Source organism: Mizuhopecten yessoensis, unplaced genomic scaffold (genome assembly GCF_002113885.1).
Source record: "Mizuhopecten yessoensis strain PY_sf001 unplaced genomic scaffold, ASM211388v2 scaffold9109, whole genome shotgun sequence".
Taxonomy (NCBI): Eukaryota; Metazoa; Mollusca; class Bivalvia; order Pectinida; family Pectinidae; genus Mizuhopecten; species Mizuhopecten yessoensis.
In genome coordinates this window covers 1,966,859-1,994,381 of record NW_018407883.1, presented here as the reverse complement: position 1 = coordinate 1,994,381, position 27,523 = coordinate 1,966,859, and the positions used below count along the sequence as shown (strand labels likewise).

The 27,523-nt window shown below is 33.5% G+C and overlaps 2 protein-coding genes across 5 annotated transcripts in view; one reads left to right on the top strand and one right to left on the bottom strand.

Annotated features, from left to right (window-relative positions):
• LOC110457377 overlaps positions 1-3,964 on the top strand; it is a 69,780-nt gene extending 65,816 nt beyond the window's left edge. Inside the window, exons 25-28 of one of the 2 annotated variants that reach the window (XM_021508624.1) lie at positions 969-1,101; positions 1,445-1,605; positions 1,887-1,968; positions 3,155-3,964. In XM_021508624.1, the coding sequence (XP_021364299.1) occupies positions 969-1,101; positions 1,445-1,605; positions 1,887-1,968; positions 3,155-3,159 (381 nt within the window). In that variant the 3' untranslated portion in view covers positions 3,160-3,964. Of the gene's footprint in view, positions 1-968; positions 1,102-1,444; positions 1,606-1,883; positions 1,969-3,154 lie in introns of both variants that reach the window. The other variant, XM_021508623.1, reaches the window with a different exon arrangement.
• A 2,496-nt stretch (positions 3,965-6,460) lies between these two features.
• LOC110457325 (zinc metalloproteinase dpy-31-like) overlaps positions 6,461-27,523 on the bottom strand; it is a 64,696-nt gene continuing 43,633 nt past the window's right edge. For all 3 annotated transcript variants that reach the window (XM_021508545.1, XM_021508543.1, XM_021508544.1), the window contains 15 exons: positions 18,545-18,655; positions 17,689-17,869; positions 17,260-17,401; positions 16,945-17,017; positions 16,361-16,564; positions 15,398-15,521; positions 14,690-14,824; positions 14,394-14,491; positions 13,943-14,082; positions 13,199-13,317; positions 12,460-12,634; positions 10,125-10,213; positions 9,606-9,804; positions 8,547-8,675; positions 6,461-7,580 (listed from right to left, as the gene is read on the bottom strand). In XM_021508545.1, the coding sequence (XP_021364220.1) occupies positions 7,484-7,580; positions 8,547-8,675; positions 9,606-9,804; positions 10,125-10,213; positions 12,460-12,634; positions 13,199-13,317; positions 13,943-14,082; positions 14,394-14,491; positions 14,690-14,824; positions 15,398-15,521; positions 16,361-16,564; positions 16,945-17,017; positions 17,260-17,401; positions 17,689-17,869; positions 18,545-18,655 (2,016 nt within the window). In that variant the 3' untranslated portion in view covers positions 6,461-7,483. The remainder of the gene's footprint in view (positions 7,581-8,546; positions 8,676-9,605; positions 9,805-10,124; positions 10,214-12,459; positions 12,635-13,198; positions 13,318-13,942; positions 14,083-14,393; positions 14,492-14,689; positions 14,825-15,397; positions 15,522-16,360; positions 16,565-16,944; positions 17,018-17,259; positions 17,402-17,688; positions 17,870-18,544; positions 18,656-27,523) is intronic.

The window sequence follows — 27,523 nt, the reverse complement described above, 5'->3', positions numbered from 1 at the left end:
CGTCACACATAGGGTACGTCTCGTTCAAGTCATCGAATCGTCACACATAGGGTTCGTATCGTACTAGTCATCGAAAATCGGTCACATATCGTACTAGTCATTGAATCGTCACACATAGGGTACATTATGTACGTATCGTACTAGTCATCGAAACGTCAAACATAGGGTACGTATCGTTCAAGTCATCGAATCGTCACACATAGGGTTCGTATCGTACTAGTCATCGAAAATCGGTCACATATCGTACTAGTCATCGAATCTTCACACATAGGGTTCGTATCGTTCAAGTCATCGAATTGTCACACATAGGGTACGTATCGTACTAGTCATCGAATCTTCACACGTAGGGTACGTATCGTACTAGACATCGAAACGTCACACATACGGTACGTATCGTACTAGTCATTGAATCGTCACACATAGGGTTCGTATCGTTCAAGTCATCGAATCGTCACACATAGGGTACATTATGTACGTATCGTACTAGGTATCGAAACCTCACACATAGGGTACGTATCGTACTAGTCATCGAAACGTCAAACATAGGGTTCGTATCGTACTAGTCATTGAATCGTCACACATAGAGTACGTATCGCACTAGTCATCGAAATGTTACAAATAGACATTAACTGTTTGTTATCCATAACATTTTGACTCCAACCCCTACCGGATATGTTATACACCATTTAAACATGTGAATACTAGATATAACGCATGCGGAACTTGTTCTTGTTTTACGAACATTATTGAGATCTATTGAATATATATATTCTTATGAAACGTCGATATTGTTTAAACTGTGCGCCATTAATTGACCCATTAATTCGAATTCGTGGAATTAGGTTACCCACGAAATCAATTAAATTAAAAACCCCACGAGATTTGTGATTTCAAAGATGCAAAGGAGTCCAACTTAAAAATGTGTAAGATGTCTTCCATTTGTATTTGCGTATTTGTTGTTGCGTTAGAGACCGTCGGCGACGCCGGACACAGGTCCATCAGCGGCGGCAGAGGGAACCCAATACGCCTATATCGAAACGTCAGGACTGATCACGAAGGACGACGTAGCAAAGTTTACAACTTCTCCTATGTCTTTTGAGGGTAATTCAGTCAGCAGAATCGCTTGTTTGATTAGAGATTTAATTATTATCTATATGAATAAATATAACATTTGAGGATTAGCTTAACTTCATAATATGTGTCATTTTAAGATGAATGTATCCATGTTAGTTTTTAGGATGCATTCATTTAAATCATGATATATGTCATTAGAGAATAAATTAGTTAATATCGTTATCTATGTCAAGTTAGATGGTACACCCAGTACATTCGGTAACATCATAATTTACATTCTAAATAAAATATGATATAACGAGACGTAAACGGGACTGTAACATACTATGAACCGTTTATCACGTTTCTTTTTCTTTCAATTGGCGAACAGCCGGTGACCGTTGTTTGACCTTTAAGTACCACATGTTTGGGTACAGCATCGGTAATCTGAGCGTGAGCTATGGGGACACAGAATTATTCCACCAACAGGGAGATCTGGGCGATACCTGGAACTTGGCTAACGTCGACGTTGTGATGTCTGGATTTACTGAGGTAAACATAGCACTTGCGATGGGAAATCGTACACTACTGTTCTGAGTTAAAATAAGTTTCGTTATATTGTCATTTGTTTTACTTGTTTCACTTTTCATAACATCGGTTTTGCGATTAACCCATTTGTGGGTTTTCATACTATATACTTTATAACTGCGTCAACGCAAATCTTTTAATGTTGTCATCTTTTCACTCGTAAAATTGTTTTCGATGTATATAATATTACTCATTTTGTACCTTTATTTTACAATAATTAATTAAACTATGACACTTTTCAGCAGCTGGTCATGGCCGCTTCCGTCGGACTAAACAGAGAATATGGTGACATTGCCATCGATGACGTCAAACTAACTCCTGGCTCGTGTAAGTTGTGACACTAGTTGTGTTTGCTATGCGACTCGTATGATTATGTTTCCTTACGGGAAGACATCAAACTAACTCCTGGCTCGTGTAAGTTGTGACACGAGTTGTGTGTGTTATGCGACTTGTATGATTATGTTTCCTTACGGGAAGACATCAAACTAGCTCCTGGCTCGTGTAAGTTGTGACACTAGTTGTGTGTGTTATGCGACTTGTATGATTATGTATCCTTACGGTAAGACGTCAAACTGACTCAAAGCTCGTGTAAGTTGTGTCACTAGTTGTGTGTGTTATGCGACTTGTATGATTAGGTATCCTTACGGGAAGGCGTCAAACTAAACCCTGGCGCATGTAAGTTATGACACTAGTTGTGTGTGTTATGCGACTTGTATGATTATGCATCCTTACGGTAAGACGTCAAACTGACTCATAGCTCGTGTAAGTTGTGACACTAGTAATGTTATGCGACTTGTATGATTATGTATCCTTACGGTAAGACGTCAAACTAGAGCTGGCTAGTGTAAATTGTGACACTAGTTGTGTGTGTTATGCGACTTGTATGATTAGGTATCCTTACGGGAAGGCGTCAAACTAACTCCTGGCTCGTGTAAGTTGTGACACTAGTAGTGTTATACATATTAGATTATTATGTATCTTTACGGTAATAGGTCTATGTTGCTGTATTTTTCGATGCTTAATCATGAACTGATTGACATGAAAACATATGTATTATCGTATACATAATCATTGTCAGGGAGTCGTCATTATGTTGTGACTTACATGTCGTTTCTGGTTGATGAAACAGGTTAGCATCATCTTGTGAATGGGAATGCTAATGCTATTAGTTAATTGGTAACACATTTGAAAGGGGCGTTAATTCATCAATATTATACTAAAAACCAACGGAAAGATGCTAATAATTGTAACCCTTCTGGAAGGAAAGAAGATAGAATAAATCACGGGTATGGTGCGTTATGCAAATTGCAGATTTAAACTCTGTTAGTGACATAACAGTTTGTTCGCGCTTGTACAGGTAAGATGATAGAAGCTACATGGTGCAGTGTAATTCATGTTTGGCATACACATCTGTAACCAACGGTTAAAGGGTCAATCACCTATGCTTGCCTTACGTTATCCTATTATGACAGAGTTTTAGTTCTCTCATTAAATCTGCTGTGCTTCATTTCAGGCTGACCGACTATGCTGACCACACGAACATTTCCGAACCTCCGCTAGAAACATGGATGGTGGATTTGGGGACCTTCAGATTTCACATTTTCAATTCTGATTGTCTTTTACGAAGAGTTCTGGAAAAACGTGTTGAGAATGTCACAAACGTTTATTAACCACAGGACTGACTTGTCCTACATTATGATTATATATAATCAATGCAATCATTTGACATACTATATAACTAATCAAGATGCCTACTTCTAATCCATTACCTTTGTAACATCATTTACCTCGTCGTATAAAGGTATCTGATTCCCTATTTCAAATCACATTTATGTAACATAAAAACACGATATTGGCCTTACTGGCTCGTGTTTCATGCGCGGTATATGCTCCTCTTACGATCCTGCTTTAATTCACGCTATCGAGTGTTTGTATTTTAATCTATACGTTTGATACTATTCTTCAAGTCGTTGCATTCTATTATACAATATATGCTTTGTTTCGTTGAAACGAAGATTCATTTCTCTATATCAAATGAGCGTCCTTAGGTTTTTATGTAAATGTTTTGCTCTTAAATGAACATTCAGTAATTACGTTTGTTTTAGTTCTTTTATAAAGACAAAAAAGTCTAGATATTGTGTTACCATTTGTTAACAAATTTGCCTGAATGCTTGAAAATAAAAATAAAAAATATCTATATTTGCTTAATTATTTAAGTTCCAAATAATTTATCAAACAAAGCTATGCTATATGTTAATTCCACATAATGTCCTAAGACAAAAAATATTTCCCGTGAAGATTAAAATTGAAATCTTGTTGCAGAATTTTTTTTTTTTATCCTTTTATATTTTCCATCAATCAAAATATGTAATAGGAAAATATCTAAGTAAATGATATATTTCTATAATCATTTATTTCCTATTTTTTTTATTGATTATGTATTATCGTGGTTTTTTTTCTCTGTCGTTTTAGTTACTTTGTCTTGTCTTTTGTCGTTAGTTCGATTTCTGCTTTGTTCTTGTGAGTGGACGCTGTGACATATTTTATACCTTTTATTTACTGTATGCTGCTTACCATTTCTGTTTTGGATAATATAAATATGCACTCTACATCATAAACCCGTCTTTGTTATATAAATAATTGTCTTCTATGTGGTTGCCTGATATCTGCGGTTGACTTTGACGTATAACACTTATCAACGGATATGTCGTCACTAACTCCTTCTCTCTCGCATTCAGTTGCTTGATAAGTTGGATAAACACAATCGTTTCAACAAATTGATAGTTATAACGTTATTTTTTTTAACTTATTCACAAACTGATGTATAACAGGCCGCTTTCTGAAAAGTTGTGATCATCGAAATATTTCTCTCCCACACGCTCTATAGGTTTCCTCATTCCCGTCTCATTTGGTAAACTGTTATAAGCGACATGTAGTAACTAGTTTTGTTTTCCCGCTAGTGTGTAACATCATAGACGTGATTTCATTAATCAATCTTTGAATTATGACGTCACGAAAAATGCTTTCCGCTGTCATCTTGAATAGTGACGTCATGATTATTGGCGATAGTTTCCCATGATCGGACACAGAAAGGGTGCATTTAAATAGTAGACACATGTTTCTTTAGATATCTTTTAAAAGCGATGGAGAGAAATGGTCCCCAGACTCGTGTTGACTGTTTATTATGTTTATCTCACTTTCATTTGTTCAGATTCAAATTGAAAAAAAGATGCATGTACTCTCTAAACGTACTGTCTTTATACAATTTGAAAATTAACTAACCAGAGTTAGTTAAACATGATAACCAATCATCACTCGTCGGGGAACTGCTATATGTTATATTACATTGTTTAATATTCAGGAAAGCACACACCATGTTAAACACGGAAATGTCTTCCGTTTAAATGAGGATTTGTTGAACGAAATTACAAACGTATGTTATTTCAACCCGCAAATCAAGAGTCCAATTTTGTGGATGACGAGTTGTTAATAGAATTGTTTTGTCAATTTGCCAAAGATAGTATCAACCATCAAGATTTTAACAGTATAGTGTATACTCATACACGTGATATTCAAACCAGGTTTGATCCCTGTTTTATATGTTCAAAATATTATATAAAGTCATCAAGCAATAAGATTCTATATGAATCGTGTTTGAAACATTTTAGCAATATTAAAATAAATAAAACGATTGCACAAAATTACAACAACAGATTTTGTTAGGATATTGTTAAACGGAAATAATATTATCAATTACATTATAGCGTTGATTTTCATGAGATTTAAAGCAAACAGACTAAGTTGTTTATAGAATCATTTTAATTCAAGCATCAATAGTATATGTACAGTAACTGTAGTTGTAAAGATTCGAATGAATAATTAGGAGTAGAAAATGGTAACAGTTACATTCGAGATTTCAAATACAACTTAAATTCCAAGGAGCAAATGTCACAGTGATTTTACCACACAACTTATTCAATTCATCCGGAATTCATTAAAGTTCTTTCTTCGCATTACGCAAAAAAAAGAGTGTAAATCATCTTGCTCTTTCAAATGACAATGATTAAGAAATGCTGATAAAAAGCGGAAATTTTAAAATCACATCTGCATGCATTAAATAAAACAACTTATTCCGAATAATATACCTTAGTCATATTTTCAATAATTAATAATTATGGTAACCGGTTCACAAAATGCTACATAGATATATATTACATCCTACTGGTATTTTTTTATCATCAATCTAAAACACATAAAATTATGATAAATATACAATGTACTTTATCTTCAAACAAACATATATGCATCAACAAGAACGACCAGCGTCCTTTTTAAAATTGATTTAAGAAATGAAATAAATATCATTATTTGATGGATTTCTTCAGGCAGGTATTACATTATGCTTATTTGAACCGGGAAGTGAACACATATTTTCGGCCAGCGAAATCAGTCATAAGTAAAATATTTAAAACAAAACCACATTTACAGTCGTTGTTGCTTCAGTACATGCACGTGACAAAAACACGTGGTTTAACTTGTTCGTACATCTGACTTAGCAATTATTTATGAATATCATTAAAGATTGAGCGTTCAAAATATAACATTTGCCACAAAACCTTAAGGATCTGCTCTTATGAAAAGTTCAAGTTTTCTACTGACTTACATTTTTTGATTCATAACTTATTATAAAGAAAAGAGAATTCAGAAAATAAGAAAACATTGAAAATGATCAGTCCGTGTACAAGTTTTGCTTAACTCGGTCAAATATAAAAATGTACATAATATGTGATTTTTGATTAAGTTTATCAATTTGATCGTAAGGAGAACACAATTCAACCATATTTGTTAAATTGACAAAAATTGTGGGTTCGTTTTAATCAAATCAAACTTTAAATTATATTTTGATCTAAGGAAAGCAGTTTAAGTTACCATTAGCTTTTGATCATAATTTGTTACATTAAATAAAATCCTGTTTCACGAGATTTGAACGTGATTTTAAATTCAGAAAAGCAGATCGTTAATAACATTCAAAATATTTTGTTTTTTCAGTGTATCTTTTTTTCGAATTATTTTTTCTTGGCGGATTTAAAAACCAAAGCTTCCTCCAATAACCGAATTCATCAATTTCCAAAAATATCAGTTTGCACGAACGTGTCTTTATTTGGAAACCATGTTTTCGTTAGCAATTTTGCCCTTTTTTTTTTAGTTTTGAACGAAACTGTATACATGTATGAACATATTTAGATGGTAATTATTGTTCATACGAAACTATGTCAACAACAAACTCAACAAATAATACAATAGCACCTTTTGAACATTATCCTCTTACATTATACCTCTCACATTCCATTCAGTATGTATACACTGATAGCACGCATATACACACAAATACAAATAAATATCATTCAATCAACATTGTAGCTAGAAAAAAACGTTGACATAAGCCAGTTATAATACTATTGGATATTCAATTGAATCACTGAAAGCTTACTGTTTATAAAGGAGGAGCGTCCTTGCTTATTCTTCAAATCAAAATATTATATGATCTAAGCGTTACTCAAATGTTATGGATTTTTTTAGCATTTTGAAGCTATACGTATATGATTTATATAGGATTTTCGGTCTAGCTTACATCTTTTTACATCTGCAATATTATACATTTTTTGAAATTTCCATTCAATGAGTAAATGAAGTAGATCTGGCATTTTTCATCTTGATCGAGTATATCAACTCATGTTCGCCAAAATGCTATTCCTTCGTTATTGACTGGGACTTTCTAAGCAGGTGACATTTGTTGAACAGCTAAATGTTGTGCTTAACAAGGAACATATCTGTTTCGTCATCAGGTATTGACCGCTACACAAAGCCCTCCTTGAAGCACGTATCCTTTACAGCACATCATATCTGGGTCAGGGCAGGTGTAAGTCTCCGTCCGGTATCTGTCAGGACGATGTACAGGTTAACTGGTATGGTCATTTTTTATATAACGAGTGTGTCACATTTAAAACGTCTTACATTAACAATAGTGACGATCTGAAAACTACTTCCATTAACGATAGTGATACATTTTAAACTTCTTATATTATCGAAAGTGATAAATTGAAAACTACCTATATTAACAAAAGTAATGATTTGAAAACTACTTCCATTGTTGATAGTGATAAAATGAAAACTTTTTAAATTAAAGATAGTGATAAATAGTGAACTACCTATATTAACAAATGCGATCAATTGAAAACGTCTTTATATGAACGATAGTGATAAATTGAAAACTTCTTATATTAACGATAGTGGTAAATTGAAAACTTTCATTACAACCATTCTGCTGTATCTAATTAAAAAATAGTTTCAGAAATACAACCTTAATTAATCGAATCAAGGGAGATAACCTTTACATTATGCATCGTTTATTGAATAAAAACCGTTATGGTACACACAACAGTAAATATTTAAATGCCATAATGATATTTTGTTTTACAATGAAATTGATATTTAAACCATTGCAGAATTAAGTTACAGGTATATTTTCCTTTTTTTTGTGTAATTTATTATTTAGTACAAAGACAACTGATCCTCCATCTTGAAAAATTAGTAAAAAACAAATTTTAAATTAAAATAGTCAACAGAAACTAACAAATACGTTATCTATACTACATATTTAATGTTACATTACAATGTACCTGTACTGCGATGCCTTCCTAAAAACATAATTTGAAAATTCGGATTTACATGTAAAATAAGCATAATGCCATTTTACTTCAATCTTAATCATGATGTTATATATTTATTATCATTTCTCCCAACTCCTCTTAATCGTTTACCAGTGTGTTATCACCACTTATTGCTGCATATTCAATATGTACAAAAGATAAATTGATAGCAATATATAGGTAAACCTTACTTACTTTGTACAAGTATTATCTGACCAGGGCGGACAAAACTCTTTTGTTGCCACTGTTCTCGTACAGGTGGTCATGATTGGCGTCTCACATGGTGCAAATGAACATCCTTCGATCTCTTCATTATCATCACCACTGCAAATGTACATAAAATGACCTTTCTATTCACACAATTACGACTATTATACAATAAATATACTGGTCTCGTGAAATTCTTCATTCGGACAATAAATAGGATAGTATTTTGAATGAAAAATTAACTTTGGATAAGCATTTCAATTTTGATTTTCAAGTAATTTGCGTTTTTGTCATCATAAGGAAACAAATATTGAGTAACAGAAGGCTTGACTGAAACAAAACATAACCAATACAACTTTATAATGAACTGTATCGGGTGATTTAGCCCCACAAATCTGACAGTTTTTGGTGGTTTTTTTAATAGTCCAAAACTTGCAAACGCAAATACACACATTTCGGTTTAAATACAAATCTTACTTAACTTGTTTTACATCCTTACTTAATAGAAATATGCACAGGGTATGACATTGTCCGCTTGATCGAATGATCAGTCAATAATTTTTTTATGAATAAAATGGTATGATTTTTTATTCTGTTTTATTGTCCTTACACTATGGCAACACTTACTCAAACGATTCCAGATTACTTTACTCTTTTTGTCTTTTTTTATTGTCCGGTTAAACTTTGGTGACACTTACCCACACGATTCCGGATTACTTTACTCTCTCTGTCTTATTTTATTGTCCAGTTAAACTATGGTGACACTTACCCACACGATTCCGGATTACTTTACTCTCTTTGTCTTATTTTATTGTCCAGTTAAACTATGGCGACACTTACCCACACGATTCCGGATTACTACACATTCTGTGTCCTGCTTTATTGTCAGATTACTATATTAACGCTTACCCATACGATTCCTGATTACTACACACTCTGTGTCCTGTTTTATTGTCCGGTTACTATGGTAACACTTACCCCCACGAGTCTGGATTACTACACGCTCTGTGTCTTGTTTTGTTTTCCGGTTACTATGGTAACACTTACCCACACGAGTCTGGATTACTACACGCTCTGTGTCTTGTTTTGTTTCCACATCCGCCGCATGCTTTAGAGCATGCAGACCACGTGGACCATCCAATGACGTCACTCGAGCCTTGCTGAGTTGCATTGTCATCATTACTCGGCCCGGGTGCTGAAGGAATATCTGGAGACACTGCGTCGTCGTCCTTGGCACCAGACGATGCTAATATACATATATATATATATAAAAAATGTAGTTGTTTATTCCAAATAAGAACGTTCGCAGTATTAAACAAAAATTCATTTAAAAAAATATGCTCATAATGACTTAGTATAGATATGTTTATGTTTTGAACGATATAAATAGTAAGAACTATATATTTATTAACTTAAAAGAACAGTTGTTGCATATGCGACTTAGATTTTATTTTTATTTTACACATCTATTCATATATCTATTCATGTACTTTCCTATACATTTTGATTTATATGTGCTACCAATACACACTTACTTCCCTTGAGACCCTTTTTAAATATACATACCGACACAAAAGTTGCCGTCCAGATGGAAATTACTACAGCATGTTGGAACAACTACAGTACATGTCTCATCGCGTGACATATCTACCATCCTTTTAAGAAAAAAGAATCTCCATTAAAACATAAAGAATGATTTTGTATTCTAACAAACACAAAACGTTTTCGTAAATAGATCCTCTCGGTTAGCAGTTTTTTTTAGCAACAATTAACTTTGACATGTCAGCTCTATAAACAGATCAGACTGGTATGTTACTACTACGAAAAGGTAAGTTGATGATCGTGAAAATTAAGTCACAATGATTGGTAGTCAGATGATCTTCGTAACAAGAGGCCCAGAGGGCCTGTATCGCTCACCTGAATATGTCTAAAATAATTGGTATGAAGTAAAGATATAGCACTCCATGGTAGGTGCTGTAAGTACATATAAAATTTCAGAAAGATCCATCCAGTACTTGAGATATAGCAAGAACAAACTTTAATACACATCGTTTAAACAAAATTGAGTCCCCTTGGCCCAAGGATGCTCCAGACTATATAAGGATAAAATCCCTTAATCCCGATGGTTGTAGAAGGATTTTAAAGGTTTTACCTCTATTTCTCCTATTGGGCCCCGCCCTTCTGCCCCCTGGGAGACCACACACACTGCTTATACAAAATTGAGTCCCATTGGCCCAAAATCCTGTCTTTCGTACAAAAGGAGAAGGTATTTGAAAAAAAAAATGCTATTTTCCCCTATTGGGTCCCTCCCTTCTGCCCCCAGGGGGGCCACACTCGCTGTTTATACGAAATTGAGTCCCTTTTGCCAAAGGATGCTCCAGACTAAATTAGGATAAAATCCCTTAATCCCAGTGGTAGAAGAAGGATCATAAAGGTTTTACTTCTATTATGGGCCCGGCCACTCAGGTCCCAGGTGGGCCACACCCACTGTAAATACAAAATTGGTTCTCCTTTACCCAAGGATGCTCCACACCAAATATGGACCAAATCCTTTCATTCCTACAGAAGCAGAAGGATTTTAAAGAATTTGCTATTTTCCCCCTATTGGGCCCCACCCCTCAGGCCCCTGGGGGGCCAGACCCACGTTTTTTTACAAAATTGGTTCCCCCTCAACCAAGAATGCTTCAGACCAAATATGAAACAAATCCTTTCATTCCTACAGAAGCAGAAGGATTTTAAAGAATTTGCTATGTTTCCCCTATTGGGCCCCGCCCCTCAGTCCCCTGGGGGCCCAGACCCCGCCGTTTATACAAAATGGGTTCCCCTTCACCCAAGAATGCTTCAGACTAAATATGGACCATATCCTTTTATTCCTACAGAATAAGAAGGATTTTAAAGAATTTGCTATGTTTCCCCTATTGGGCCCCGCCTCTCAGGCCCCTGGGGGCCCAGACCCACGGTTTAAAAAAATGGTTCCACTTCACCCAAGGATGCTTCAGACCAAATATGGAACAAATACTTTTATTTCTACAGAAGAAGAAGGATTTTAAAGAATTTGCTATATTTCCCCTATTGGGCCCCGCCCCTCAGTCCCCAGGGGGCCCAGACCCCGCCGTTTATACAAAATGGGTTCCCCTTCACCCAAGAATGCTTCAGACTAAATATGGACCATATCCTTTTATTCCTACAGAATAAGAAGGATTTTAAAGAATTTGCTATGTTTCCCCTATTGGGCCCCGCCCCTTAGGCCCCTGGGGTGCCAGACCCTTGGTTTATACAAAATTGAGTCCCCTTGGCACCCTTGGGGGGAGGGGGGTCACACCCACCATTTATACAGAATTGAGTCCCCTTGGCCTAAGTATGCTCCAGACCAAATTTAGTCAAAATCTACTTGGCCGTTCAGGACTAGTAGCGTTTTAAAGGAAAAGTTGACGGACGACGGACGGACGACGGACGCTGCGGTATGGCATAAGCTCACCATGGTCCTTCGGACCAGGTGAGCTAATAATTATGGTTCATATCAAAATATGAAGCTGAAGAAAAGAAATTTGATTGGTTTTCAATATATGAATGATAAATCATTAATAAATTTTAAATATGATATTTAATTAGAACGTAGCAGATATCCACGATGAAGCATCATTATAGTGTTTTGTGATGGTTAAGGTGCGTAACAGAAATCTTGATAAATGGTCCGTCATTATTTACGCGAAGGTGAAGGCTAATAATGTAGTGTTGTATTTTCCCGTTTTCTTTGGTTATGTTAAATATGAAGTATCAGATCACAATTATACTAGTGAACAGATGTAGGATATGATTATATGATCACAGGAATATGATATATAATAATATAACTTATAAATCATGACTTGACTAACCTATGACTTATGATTTTACTAACCTGTACTTGTTACAGTTGTTGCTGACACGAGAAGAAAACCATACTTTTTTACACGGAACCCATTCCTTCTTCTTCCACGTTTTCCTGCATGTTTTGAAAACAGTCTGGAAACAGGGGCGAACCCTTGTGGTCATTGACAATGTGGTGTTTATCAAGGAACAACCTCCACATGACTCTGGAAAAAGAAAATCACCCTTCGGAATGAATAATAAAACTTCTTCTTTATTGGGAACTTTCTTATGTCAAGTACTTTCTATATAATGATTCAAATACATATTGAATTAGGAAAACAAGATATATATCATTTTTCTTTTCTGATTCTTAATTTTGCAATACACTGAATATATTGAATACTGATTTTTGATATATATATTAATTACGCTTTAAATTTGAAAAAAATGTTTTAAAAAGGTCTATTCTCACCCTTTTAGGTATGGTAAGTTTATACAGTTGTAATTATAAATAGCGATGGATTCAGATCACCTTCAAATTATTATACGCAGATTTTTTTTCTGTTTTTTCCTTTTTTTCTGATTTTCTTTTTTATAAAACTCGTTTTTTCATTCCAAAAAGATTTTATTGAATATTTTAGCTTAAACGAATTCAAAAGGAATTGTGCAAAAGACATAATGCCTTTACAAGGCCTATCCTGGTATGGGCAATGTACTGTGAATTCCTCTTGCTATCGGTATTTTTAGCTACCAACACTATCGAGGAGTATCTGTCATTGTTTACGTACCAGCCCAAACGTTTGCTTTGAATCCTATCGACCCATTATTGTGACCTCGTAGAAGAACCACCATTTCATTGCTCTCGGAAATCAGAGCACCGACGCCTTCTTTTAACGAACAACAATATCTGCGATTGAAAAAGGGTGTATATTTATTCATGTATATGTCAATATAAACACACATTTCCGTGTAGGTATATACATAGGATTTTAATAAAGACAAAATAACACTGTCAACTTATTCAATAAAATAACTCAGACAACGTATTTAATAAAATATCAGTGTTAACTTATTCAATAAAATAACAATAGCAACTTATTCAATAAAATAAAACTGTCAACTTATTCAATAAAAAAATAACACTGTTTCAACTTAATCAATGAAATACAACTGTCAACTTATTCAATAAAATAACACTGTTTCAACTTAGCTGCATATAATATCATCAGTATTAGTATAAGAAGCAAACTATATCACGTGGTTAATAAATGCACCATATGGCATAGTACTAGTCGTGGTATTCCGTCTTTGCGTGTTGCAGAGTTATCTGCCCTTGTGAGCAGGTATTGATTGTTACACCATTAGTTTGTGTGAGAAAATTACATCGCTTTCTCACACAAACTAATGGTGTTACAATCAATACCTGCTCACAACAGCAGATAACTCTGCAATACGACAAGACGGAATACAACGATATGAAACATTGCTTTTGTATTATTATTTGGTGAAACATTACATCATGTATACGTTACCTTGCGCCAGTATTAGCGAGATCTGCGGAATAGCGTACTTCCAAAAAGCTATCACAAGTAACAAAGTGATCCTTGTAGCACGTGTCAAAGTTGATGAAGTCTCCAACAAGGTCAAGGTGAACATTCATCCCATGAGGAGCCTAAAGCAAATATAAAATAAAATATAGAAATGGTAGCTGGTTCAAATGTATTATTTACTATGGTTTACTTTATATTGAAACAAATGTTATGTTAATTTATATATCTACCGAGTAATGTAATGTTAAAACGCATTCAGGTTTATGTGTATATGGTTTGTTAGTAAACATAATTATCTACTGAAAAAAACGTAAATATAAAGCAATAAATATACGAAGAACTTCGATTTTTTTTTTTACTTGTACATGTGAAAATCATATCAATATATAATGTACAAAACATCATGTATCAACACATTAGCGGACGCGCTTACCCTGATAAACCAGTTGCACTTGTGACCCTTTTGGAAAGATTGCAAGTGTCCAATTGACGTTGGCGTTGATGTAACGTTTATATCGCCGCCACACGATACTGAAGATACGAAAAACAACATTGCATATAAAAACAAATGTCAGGTATTTTTTTTACTGTTTTACAAGATTAAGCGAACATCGTTTTGTAACTGTACATTGTCCAACACAACTTTATCGAATTATGCATTTTCTGATATCGGATACATTAACATACAATTAAATATTACAGCTTGACAAAAAAGCTCTTTACACTTACGTCCGACAGGGGGCGCTGTGGTCTCACAAAAGTCCCCGGATAAACCTTCTGGACACCGACAAGCAGTACACTGTGTAGGGTCCTGGTAGCCACCATGTTTACAGGGTTGGGCCAATTGAACACCATGACAAATACCTGTATTCAATCAATATTAAAAACAGGATACAAACCAGTATTATAAACAGTGATATTGATATCAATGTATATAGAAAACAACTAACTTTCCAGATATTAAAAATGAAAATGCATTTTTGAAAAATTGAGAAAAACCTTCAAACTTCCATCATTTTTTTATAAATGCAACGGAAATATCGCATTAATGCAGAACCTACACACCTAAAGTAAAATATAATGTATACCTCGTCAACACGTAAGACAAAATATAATGTATACCTCGTCAACACGTAAGACAAAATCTAAACTAAAAAATCTTTATTTTGTTCATATTACCCAGTTTTACTGATTTAGATTTCCATTAAAAAGGCTCCTTTGATCATATAATCCTCCAGTTTATTGAAAATGCTATAATGTTTAAGTTGACAAGTGTTGTCTCTTGTTCTGCTCTGTTGAAACGTTGGTGTTGCTTATAGTGACCAGAATTGAGTTGAAACCCATATTTTGGGTGAAGCCAAGAACAAGAAAAGTAAATATCATCAAATGTTTTAGAGGGTAATCAAACACTGTTATTTAATTGTTGTTCCTTCTCACCCGAACAGTAGACAGAATTTGCCAGCTTTACGTCATAGAAGGAAAGTCCGTGCCGTTGACCTAGTGCGCGTTGTAAGTTAGGTATTCGAGAAACTACTGTTGGATTGCCAGCCTTGGAGAACGCCTGCAGTAAATAAAAACGTACAGGTAACTAAGTATCTGCTTGACAGAGCTGAAAGATAACAATTACATTTCAAACGGATTTCAAATCTCCAACTTCATATCTAAAGGCTGATGCACCATACATGGTATATATTCTATGTGGGACAAAACACCAATAACAAACAATTAAAAAACCCCACATAATGTTGTATATACACTGACCTTAGCCAACCTACATTGTATGAAAAGATAATAAAGTAATGCTTAACAACCGTTGAGTTTAAAATAATGTATTTTCTGTCAACCGGTGGCCTGAAACCTTTTAAAAGAAGTTGTTCTTCGCAAATAGCTAAAGCTGTCTCTGTATTGCTATCATCGGGCAATACTAAACGAACAAATATTCGTTAATAAAACGTTTTACCAACTTTAGTAGACCAATTTATGACGTTGAAAGGTTCCCATTATATATTAGCAAAACCATGCACAGTCATCCGCGTATTCACTATGTCTATAATAACTATGTGAATTTGAAGGGAGATAACTCGTATGAAAGCATATATAACATCAATAATATACAATCTGTCAATCTGATAAAACAATGACCAGATTTGATTCATCAATGGAGTAATTAATTACATGTGATTTAAATGTTGGGCTTGATAATATGTAAGTCTTAAATGTAAAATCAACTTGTGCATGAATTTTGATATAGAATGTATTTGCATGAATATAGACCTCAGTTTTATTCCTGATGTCTGATACAAAAAAAAGACGAGGAAAAAATAATAATTATCTTATCCTCTGAACACAATTAAATACTTTATAACTAACTTGTTGTATCTAGCCAATCACGTGACTTACCGTGGATCCATAATGCATCACTGAGCCTACGTCATAAGGAACTCCCATGGCCATTATGTCTTGCCATGACAACTGAACAAAGTCCCCGTGCTTGTTATCCATGATATTTGGTGCCTCAATAATCACATGGTCGTTTCTGTCTGGTCGTGCCTGCTCGTGCCAAAACCCTATCACATGACCTAGTTCGTGTGCAATTCTTCCTTTCTAAAAGGAATAATAATATATTTTGCAATAAACAGCGTATAGAAATGCATATGTATGGTGTTTTTTTTTATCAAATTTTGGGCTTTAGTACCAAACTAACTTGAATACCATATATCATTCCTTGTGCTACATGGTATTTTTTTTTCCTTTTTTTTATTCTCTGTTTTATGCACTCAAAAAGAGAGTGGTTATTTTTTTTTATCATCACAAAAACCAAAGCAGGATTTGTGTACGATATCTGCCAATGTATATGGCTTATTTTCTCTTATTGAATCAATATTTCTTAATATGTTCGCATCATTACAAAAATCGATCACTATATAATTAGTTTGTATTATGTTAAGTCATCAGTGCTACCTTTCGAATATTGCAATACTTACGTAAACGCAACCATCCACCGATACTTTTTGTATGTTGTTTGCATTTTCTTTCTTGCCGACATAAGACCAGCATCTGCATTTATTAACAGAAATATCTATATGGCTTCGAATATTTCGTTAATAATTTCTTTAATTTTAGAGCCAATCTGATAATGTCTCTAGCCTTTTAATGTACTATAAATTATAACAACTCAGAAATTTATGAAAGTGTGTGAAAAGCAAGAAAATATCGTATATTTCAAGAATGTCTTCTTGACCTAATATGTTTTCTAAAACTTAATAAATAATTTTGGAAATAATCAATTAGATATTTACCCGTTGGGTGTGAATTCGATTGTGACGTTGTTCCTGTTACCCTGTTCCCACGTGACCGGCCCGGATGACCTGCTAAAGTTTAGACAAGTCAAATCTTCCCACTCTTTTATTACACTCTCGACCAGCTGTTCCATTTGAGGCGCTGAAACGCAATCAAGTATGACAATAATACACATTTCCAAGAATTCAACACCAATGCTTCACAAAAATTCTAAAATGCGAGTGGTTTATCAAGCACAGGGATATCATCAGGAATTCAGAAATGAATACGCACTACGACGATATGGTTAAATGCCAGAATTTTCTGTAAAATATTTCATGATTATTTCATATCTAGTTACCTTCGTGCTCTTTACGAAAAAAAATCAATTAAAGCAAATTAAAACAATCCAGAGATATATAGGAAGGAACCATAGCGTAATGACGTACTGTGCGTCCCGCCGTAGTAGTAGTAAATCGGCATGTTCCAGAGACTTGTTACACTCGCAGACATCTTCCGTTTTTGACGAATTTTACCATGTTCGTAAATGGTCTCGGCTTGTTGTGGTGTCAGTATTATGTCCATTTCGTACACATAGTTAACCGTACTCATGAAGTTCCTCTGCTCGGGCTGACAAATATATTAGATATATGTAAGATTTAAAAAAATGTATAAATTAGTAAACCGACAAGCCATTATGATATTAGTTCAAATAATAGTGAATTCAATAATCAAACATAGCATATGTGTATTGCAAAAATACAAATTCGGAGGAATGGGAAACACAAACTGAGTGCTGTTAATATTTTTGTTTTCAAATTGTTGAATGTAGTAAAGGCTAAAACGAATTTATTTAGAAATCATTTCAAATTATTTTTTTATTTATTACTAGCCTTGTACTAGGATGTCAAAGCATGGTAGGCTTAACGAACCTTTAACTCTTATACTGAACAAATAAATTACATTTAGAACAAAAATTGAATTGTTAAGAATTCAAAATGATCGCCAATACACACACGCATGCAGTAGAAACTAAAACGAATTCATATAGAAACCAATATTAAACAATTTATCGAATGTTTTAGGGGACACATTAGACATGTTCAGTACATAAAAGATCCAGCTACTCAATCTTCTTACTGTCTGCTCTGGTTGCTGGTTCTATGTTGAAGATTACTTAAATTAATTCCTGTTTTTTTTTTTTATTTCTTGTAACTTTCTAGCGCATATTATGATTAATTGAACCTCATGAATATAACCAGCAGCTAACAATTAACTACATTTTACCAGTGCTACTTCATATACCTTTTTAAATCCGTGTAATTCCTCCATTCGTCTCTCAATCCCTGCCAAAGCTCGCATTACCCTCATCTTGTCTGTCAAAGATTGTCCATCCTTTATTGATAATGGCTGTGTCTGCAATTACAACAGAACATGTTCTCATCGTTATTGATGTAAGAAATAAACTACCATGGCCTGCTATCTTTAAAATCAACAAAAACTCAACTTGGTTCTGATTTTGTCTTTCTCTATTGACTTTTAAATTAGATTTTCTTCCTGCCAATGTTTCTATTTTGAGAAGGAACAGTGGTTTAATTAGTTCCTAGAAATATGAAACAATAGCAACAAAAGCATGAAATGACACGAATACAATTGGAGGTTAAATAATAACTTATATAAACGGACTATGAAATTAATGGAAACAATAGCAGGTGCTTCAAAATCGCTTATTCTGCAGTAACAAGGGTATCGTTGATGACTTTTTGGAATAATAAACTTTCGAATAGTTTACAAAATAAATAAAATTGGCCAATGATTATTGATATCTTATTTCAATGCAAGTTTATATGTATGTCGAAAATAATGAACACGTTCTTTGACTTTAAAAATAATTCCCTTTTTATATGTTTGGCGCATAATTTCTAACAATTTTGTGTCAGATTGCATACGCACACGCATGTCAGTAATGCCGTCAAAGCACTAATTGACCCAGCCGGTCTATTTTACTATTGTTTATAAGTAAGTTAAAGTAGAAAAAAATCAGTGGTGACTGTTACTTTTTTGATAGGAGCGTCAACATTAAGGTAGTGTTAAATCAATAAATAACTGATAAGGAACATTCTTGGTTTATGAGTTGTCACGGTAAGTGTTACATATCTTGTCCCTGACCATGCCTTAGGACCACTGGTGATGTAAACATACATACTGCCGGAAGTAATACGATGGGGTTGGCGTGGATACCATGTACTAGGATGTCAAAGCACGGTTAACTTAACAAACCTCTAACTCTAATCTAGCCTTGTACTAGGATGTCAAAGCATGGTAGGCTTAACAAACCTTTAACTATAATCTAGCCTTTTACTAGGATGTCAAAGCACGGTTAGCTTAACAAACCTCTAACTCTAATCTAGACTTGCACTAGGATGCAACTCTAATCTAGACTTGCACTAGGATGTCAAAGCATGGTAAGCTTAACAAACCTTTAACTATAATCTAGCCTTTTACTAGGATGTCAAAGCATGGTAAGCTTAACGAACCTTTAACTCTTATACTCTTATTCAATACCGTGTATTCAATCCAAATTTGAACAAATATGTTACATTTAGAACTGAAATTGAATTGTTAAGAATTAATAATGATCGTCCATACACACACGCATAAAACACATTCAAACACATAGCAATTGTTATATAAATTCCGAAAGAAAATTATAAACATTATTCATATTTCAATTAACCACGGGATAAGAAAAACAAAAATAACATTTTAACAGTTTAACGCATATTCTGAAGGTCAACCAATTCCAACTAAAATAAAATAGCATTATGCCATAAGGTAATTGTATAGTGTGATAAAAAATGTAATAGTGTTATTTTTTTTTTACTTTTGAAGATAATTATGCTAGAATAAAAACATACAGAAATATCTTTTATTACTGTAACTAAATAAAATACATATCAGTAATCAACTAAACATACAGGTAATTCTTTAGTTTTCCGGTTTTCTTATTATGTTTCTTACTCATATGGGAGGGTCACAATTAACTTAATACTGTACAACGTTTAAGCAATAAAAATTGGACAGGTCACGATTCAGAACAAGGCGGAAAGAATGTGAATGTTTCTTTCAGTTTCTATTAAAATAGAAAGGAAACAGGTAAGAATTCATAACAAAGTCAGGAAGCAACAGTTTTATCAATCAGTAGAGCAAACATAATAGAAGGATTGACTAAGAACATTCGATAAAATTCCGAAATGAGGAAAGGTCGACAGATATTAATCAGCGAAGTATGTATAGGTGGTCTCAAACGTTGACCACATACACATGTAAACGTCACAGCATTCTGACGCCAGTGGGGACTGGCCAACCGTGGTTCACTGTTACAACACATCACAGGAAATCAATTTGATACAAGGAATATAGGGTCGGTTGTACTCAGTAAAATGGTCTGTTCATGTCGACAATTCGTTTTTATAAAGATACTTCAAACAAATAACTGTTCGATAAAATGCAATGGAAAGATTTTACTCGATCAGGTTATTGTTTAAAGATATTATTTACATTGATAGTCATTTCTACATATATATGTTTTATATAAATCAAACATAGTTACATGTAACATAAAATATAGTATATATATATAAATATGTGCATATATGGGTCAAAGATGTCATATCAGCGGTAAATTCACATATAACACTTGATCCTTATAAAAGGTGTTTGTAGGATACGAATAACTTAACAAAGATATGTAGGGCAATGAAGTAGTTCCAACAGTGTAGGCACTAAGGTTATTATAGTTTCATTAGTTTCTCTTAAAACATCGTTTGTATTACATATTGTTACAATACATGAAACTGTTAACTTGACCGCTGATATACATAACAACATGAACATATTATATTACAATATTAATGTTACCCAGAAGTATGTTTCACCATATTAATATCCATTTCTGTATGCACACAATTATGGTCTAATGTTTTCCAGATGTCCCATCAGCGTCAAACTCCTTTAGAGCGTGTGTTTAATGTACAATTGGTGTTACGAATAACATGTTCCTGGAAAATCAATTGTGTTCTTTGTGAGGATATGTTTGCCCTTTGTTTTAAAAGAAGTTACTTGAAGTAATTAACACTTGTTTTATCTTGTGAAAATATATTGTATTTGGCAGTGAAGAGAACCTGAGAGCAGACAACGTGTGTGGACAGAAATAAGGCGAGCTGCATTTGAATTGATAAGTTGTTAAGCGTTACACGTATTTATATTGTAGGGCGGTAATACTACTTATTCATGGTACACCACGTGCAGGTTACATTTATGTGAGGGACATACGTGTATATTTCATTACAAGCAATGGCAGTTTAGTAGACAATTAATTGCTTTATTTATAATGAACTGTTTAATTATGATAAACAGTAGGTTTCGTAGATAATATAAGCATATAATTTCTCGTCATAATTTGTACCAGTATAAAGTTAGTCGTACAACTCACTATCATCTTTCTTCTATATAAATAAATTACAAATAACAGCTTCTTTTTATGTTTGTGATTAACTACACAGTACACTAACCCTTATAAGCTACAAAATTTCCAATAGAGCTATATAATTTGAGCTTTATTTGTTACGTCGTTATCAAAATATAGACAAGTGAAAAGTTTAAACCATAGTATATTCAGGTCAATTAAACATTTAATTACTAAACTATTTCGTGGAGATGATTGAGAAACAAGTAGTACTTACTGATATATTTACAGCGTTAGCTTGAATTAGTATATAAGAAACTGTTGAGAATGATACAAGAAACACATATTATTTAGTATATGATAAAGCTCTACCCGGTTCGATAGGCAGTGAAGTCAGGACAAGGCAAGGTTTACACAAAAAGAGACAAGTTATCGTGCATTTGGGAGAAATAAACATTTATTTGATAAGTGATAATTTTCATGAACTATTGGTGATGGAATGTGCAACAATACGTTTATTGAACGGTCAAATAAGAGTTTGAATGGTCTTATTTAACAATATGTTTTGTTGTTTAAATCGTTAAAATATTGTCAATCTAGCTTTACTTATTTACAGTGATACACTGATCAAAGATTCAATACTAATCTTTTATTACCCAAGTCGCGTTGTTAAATTAAATAGTCTGTATAAATCAACTTACAAATACTGATATATAACGGAGGAACATCAAACAAACCAAATGAAGCACAATAACAGATACAGATATAGTATTCTTTCCGAGGTAGACAGCTCCACGTAAACCACACATTCAAAGCTCTACTTACTTAGCATTTTGTTAAACAAATTGCAATTTCAAGCTGTTTTTTTTGCATAATAAATTTATAAATGTCCGTAAATTATCATACAATCTACCTTGACCTCCTTTCTCACAGTCTATGTATACACTGTGATCTACATATGTTGGTTACACTTTGTTTATCAATGAAATCTACTACACTTGTCGAGTGTTGACCTGTGTCTGCAAAATGTCAATCTCGGGTCATGACCTATACGATTTATTGGTCGGTCGTGTCATTTGTCACGGGAGGTGATCACAACACATATGTGCATCTTAGATCATTGATGATTATTGTCGCTTGTATCAATGATAAATAACAGACCTAGTAGTTGTTTCAACGACTTCCTGATACGTGCAGAAAGTCAAGGTGTGTCATGATTATAGGTCGTGAGATAGATAGACAGTAGAAATTGTATAATACCGGCGTTTCTATACAGGGTTTATACATCAATTGTTTATACCTGATGTCTAAGATTGATTAACAAGTTTAGATAAGGATTCATCAAGTGTGTCGATAAGAATCAATACAACTCAATAAATATATGAACACAGTATCATTTCTTGTAATTCAGAATAATCACGTGCATATTTTCCGAAGTAGATGTCACTTTCAAATTTTCAAATAATACCATAATATCTGAGAAAAACCATGAACTAAAATTTGTATTTTCCGAATTTATAGACATCCAACTATAAATCAAAAACAGCTGTTTCATCAATGTGAAGAAAAAATACAGAAAGCTTTTTATATTATGGCAGGCCGTTTTTCAAACAGGGAAAATGTTCAACCCCGCAGGCTCGTGTCTGTCAGAGGCACGTGGTATCGACACCTATGATTGGTGTAACTGCCATACATAACAATAACTGCGCAACAGGTCGATTTCTGATTTAGACGATCAAAACATTGCCTTTCAGTTTGAATTTTTCCTTCGGTAATAGTGAGTAAATGAAAAAATATTACACTTAACAATAAACATTATCAAACCAGAATGATATATACAAATGTATCCATAATAAGCACCAAACTGTTCGGTCTTATATGATATATAATTATATGTTTATTTTTTTGTACACCAGTCTAACATTTGTTGGATATCAGATATAGTATAAATAGTATATTTTATGCAGTAACTTAACACCCTTTAACCCCTTTGATCAATGTGCTGACAATTGTGTTGATACATATTTGTGCTTCTGTTATATTGTATCTACAGTTTAAAGTATGTCAATATCACAGTAAAATTAAAATACATCATGTAGATATGAATGGGAAATGTTGCTTATTGGCTTAACGTCGGCAAAGTTGATGTATCATTTCGCGGAAGATCGAGCTATCTTTTTTACAAAGGTCGCGTTGTATTGTGAGATTGAGTGATGGCGGTTTACATCCTCTTCCGGCAGGTCGTCCATAAAACATGTCAACCTCGAAACATATTCCTCATTACGACATGAATAACAATAAGCTGACATTAGCGAAGCATTGGACGTGTCAATAGTCAACAAATAGAACGCTACTTTAAACGTGTATAATCATTATAAAATACATTCTAACCAGATACAGTTTTTACTTTTTCGAGTATATATATTGTGTAAACTTTGTTAAGGGTTTTTTCAGATAATAATTGCACCATGTGTATACGCTAGAGTAAGTTCCGATCACTCAGTTTAATTGTATAAGTGGTTCAGGTATGCGCACGTATGTAAATGCCATAACTGCTTTTTGCGCATGTAAATACGTAACAATATCTAAAAGATATATTGTAGTACAAGAGGTTAAACACTAATACAATTACATTTAATGAAGGAAATAAAACACTTAATGTGATTTTTTCTAATGTAACATCACCATTTAAATTGGGGAACTGGTAAAAGTCCAGCATTTATTTTATTTCATATGGGATTACATCTGACATGCTAATCCGCTTTATTTCAGTGGACAATGCTATGTCTGCATTTTACAGTATTACGCTTATATGTCGCTCTATATTATAGTTATGTGACTAACAAAATACATATATTGCATTTGCTTTTACCATTTTTACAATCTATTACGTAAATACAATAACAAAACCTGAAAGTTCCTCAATATATAACATAGAAATGTATACGAATACATGATGTAAGTATTTCAACATGGAATTAGTTCTTAAAAATTCCTCAGCCAAATCATTGACTAAGGACAGAGTGTGTATTACATTAAGTTGTTATCACATTGACATAATTGTGGAGAACATTAAATTTCCGTATCCCCGAAACACAATTTTAGCAAAATAACATCTAATAGGTGCTGTTGATAAATCAGTTTGTAACGACAAATCTGCAAAAGCTGTTTTCGATGAATGAGGAATAAATGAAAACTAAACACATGTCAGTTTGATTATAAATGATCCTTCAGTCCTATCGCCTGATGTATATCAAGTTGTCACGTAAATATATTTAATCTTTTATTTGACAAATGTCAAGGAAAATGAAAAACCGCCCTCACAAGCGATCTTTCATTTTCAGCAATCGATCATTTAAGTATATAGATTTAGGTAAATATTATATATTTGTCACATCGGTAGACCAAAGAGGAAACTACGAGTTTGGTTCGTTATTCTCACCTGTAACAGCTGATAAACTACAATATAGGATACATAATGCAACAATTGTATGTATGCCTAGGTCATTGCCTATTAACAATTCGATATTGCAATAATGTACTTTAAGATAAGACAAACAAACCTGTGAGATAAGAAACATAATATAATCATATCGGAATATCGTTTGTATGCAGTAAATGTTTATGCAAACACCATTTAAACTAACGGTCGAATGTTTGTACCATGTCTCTAGCCGTCTTATCTTAATGTTTACTTATTATGTTAATTTACTTCAATTAAGTCGTTGGAAAAAAGATAACCACAAAAGAATAAATAAAATGTTATTTATCATTTTCTGTTATCATTGGTTGTTAGTAGGTTCTACACCTATTCATATTTAGGTTTATATAAACTACGTATATTCTTATAAATAACGTAATATGCAAGTGATGCCATTACAATTAATTCAAGAGTTTCATCAAGGTATCTTTATTGGTTTGAAATCATTTCAAAGCTTTATGTTATACTATTATCTAGAAATATACAATGCCATTTAATTATTATTTTGTGTCGTCATAATAAGTCCAATTACATACAAACTTAATGCCTCAAAATATTAAATGAGTGTATCCAATGTATAGAAAGGGAGTTTAGGGGAAAACATGATATTTGTATACCCGTAAGCCCCCCTCGGCATTTATATCTCTAAGTACTGTTGACGGGGGAAATTTCGCCAAGTTAAACTTTACCCTTCGCCTTTAAACTTCAACTTCGTAAAGTATTATTTCGCCTTTCACATTAAGTAACTATTTAACTTATTTTGTTGAAAAATATTCGCTATAATGATAAAACGCCCCCACTCCAGAGGGTGAAAAAAGGTAAAAATCAAACTAAAGCGAAAATCCCCGGTATACAGCACCGACGTTATAATGTATAGAATGGTTAACATTATCTATATTTCATTAATTTGGTGTATTGGATATTATTTTCGAGTGAAGAATGAGTGAGAAAACCCCCCACAAAAAACCGTCAACACACGAGTAAAATATAATTCTTTTTCAGGAAGAAACCAAGCATTATCATTGCATTGTTTTTTTCTGCAAGTCATGGCCTTTGTTGGCCATTAGTCAATTTGACGCCAAACAGAAATATTAAGGCAAAGAAGGTTGTGTTGAGACGTCAAAAACATAAAACATCTGGACAATTGTGACGTCACAAACCACATTGGTTTTTTTTGTTATTTTTCACACTAAGCTCTGCTTACTGGTCGATAAGTGTGAAAATAACAAAAAATTGTCTCAGAAGAAAAATATCTACTGTATTTCTACCGCATAGATTATAATTCACAGGTAAAAATGTTATCAACATTGTATTTGTAATCACAATACACACCATCACTATACACATACGAAAGCAGTTTTTTCCCAACGACATTCATAAATGTATAAACAAAACAATACTCCAAACTAATGTAACTGGCTATTGGTAGTGAAGTGATTTGCTTAAAGCGTTGCTTCAAAGCAGAAACATAAAATCATAACCATTGTTTGTAATTCTTACAAATTCAAAACGTTTTGAAATAAATACAAGTGTGCTGACTTAACCACACTGCACCGATGTCAATACGGTTTTGATAAAAGCCGTGTCGTTTTTCGTCGTTACACCTCAGTATGTGCTGATTGTAAGTCACGTGATAATAAGCATGGTCGCTCACGCGCATCAGACATAGGAATCTGATTGGTTGTTTCTATCAGGAAGAAATATTCCGTTGATTCGGGGAATAACCAGCTCATCCAGACATTATCAATCTAAATGAATCAATAGCTGCCGTAGAGTTGTATAACTTTAATTATCAAAACGTTCAGGTAAAAATATGATACAGTTGCCGAAATTCGTTTTATGACATTTTGCAAAAGAACTTGTTTATCCTGTCCGCGTTAGATTAGTATTTTGTGGACAAATTGTCATTATAATGTCTCATCGTATGATGACATTCACAGGTCAGGAATTAAATATATTTACACTCCCTTGGGAGTCCTGCACTTATACAGGAAAAAGAAATAAACAAAAATATTATCAAGTACAAACCGAGTCCGCTCACGTTAAATCTGTTACACAGCAAAGGTATTCATTAGTGCGGCAATGCAAGATATTCATTCGAACAAAAACATTTCTTGATTATCATACAGACACGACTTAACAAGTTATTTAAGAATATCTTATAGTGTACTTGAAAATGTCTCGAAATAAAGTCCTCGTAAATTTGTTATGTATTTATAATGTCTGTAAAAAACTAAAAATTTGCGGAAATAAAGGTGCTTGTGACATGATTAAAAGTGCATGTAGACTGTGATGTGCTTTATAGCAGGTGTACATGTACCTTGTGCCCAGTTTT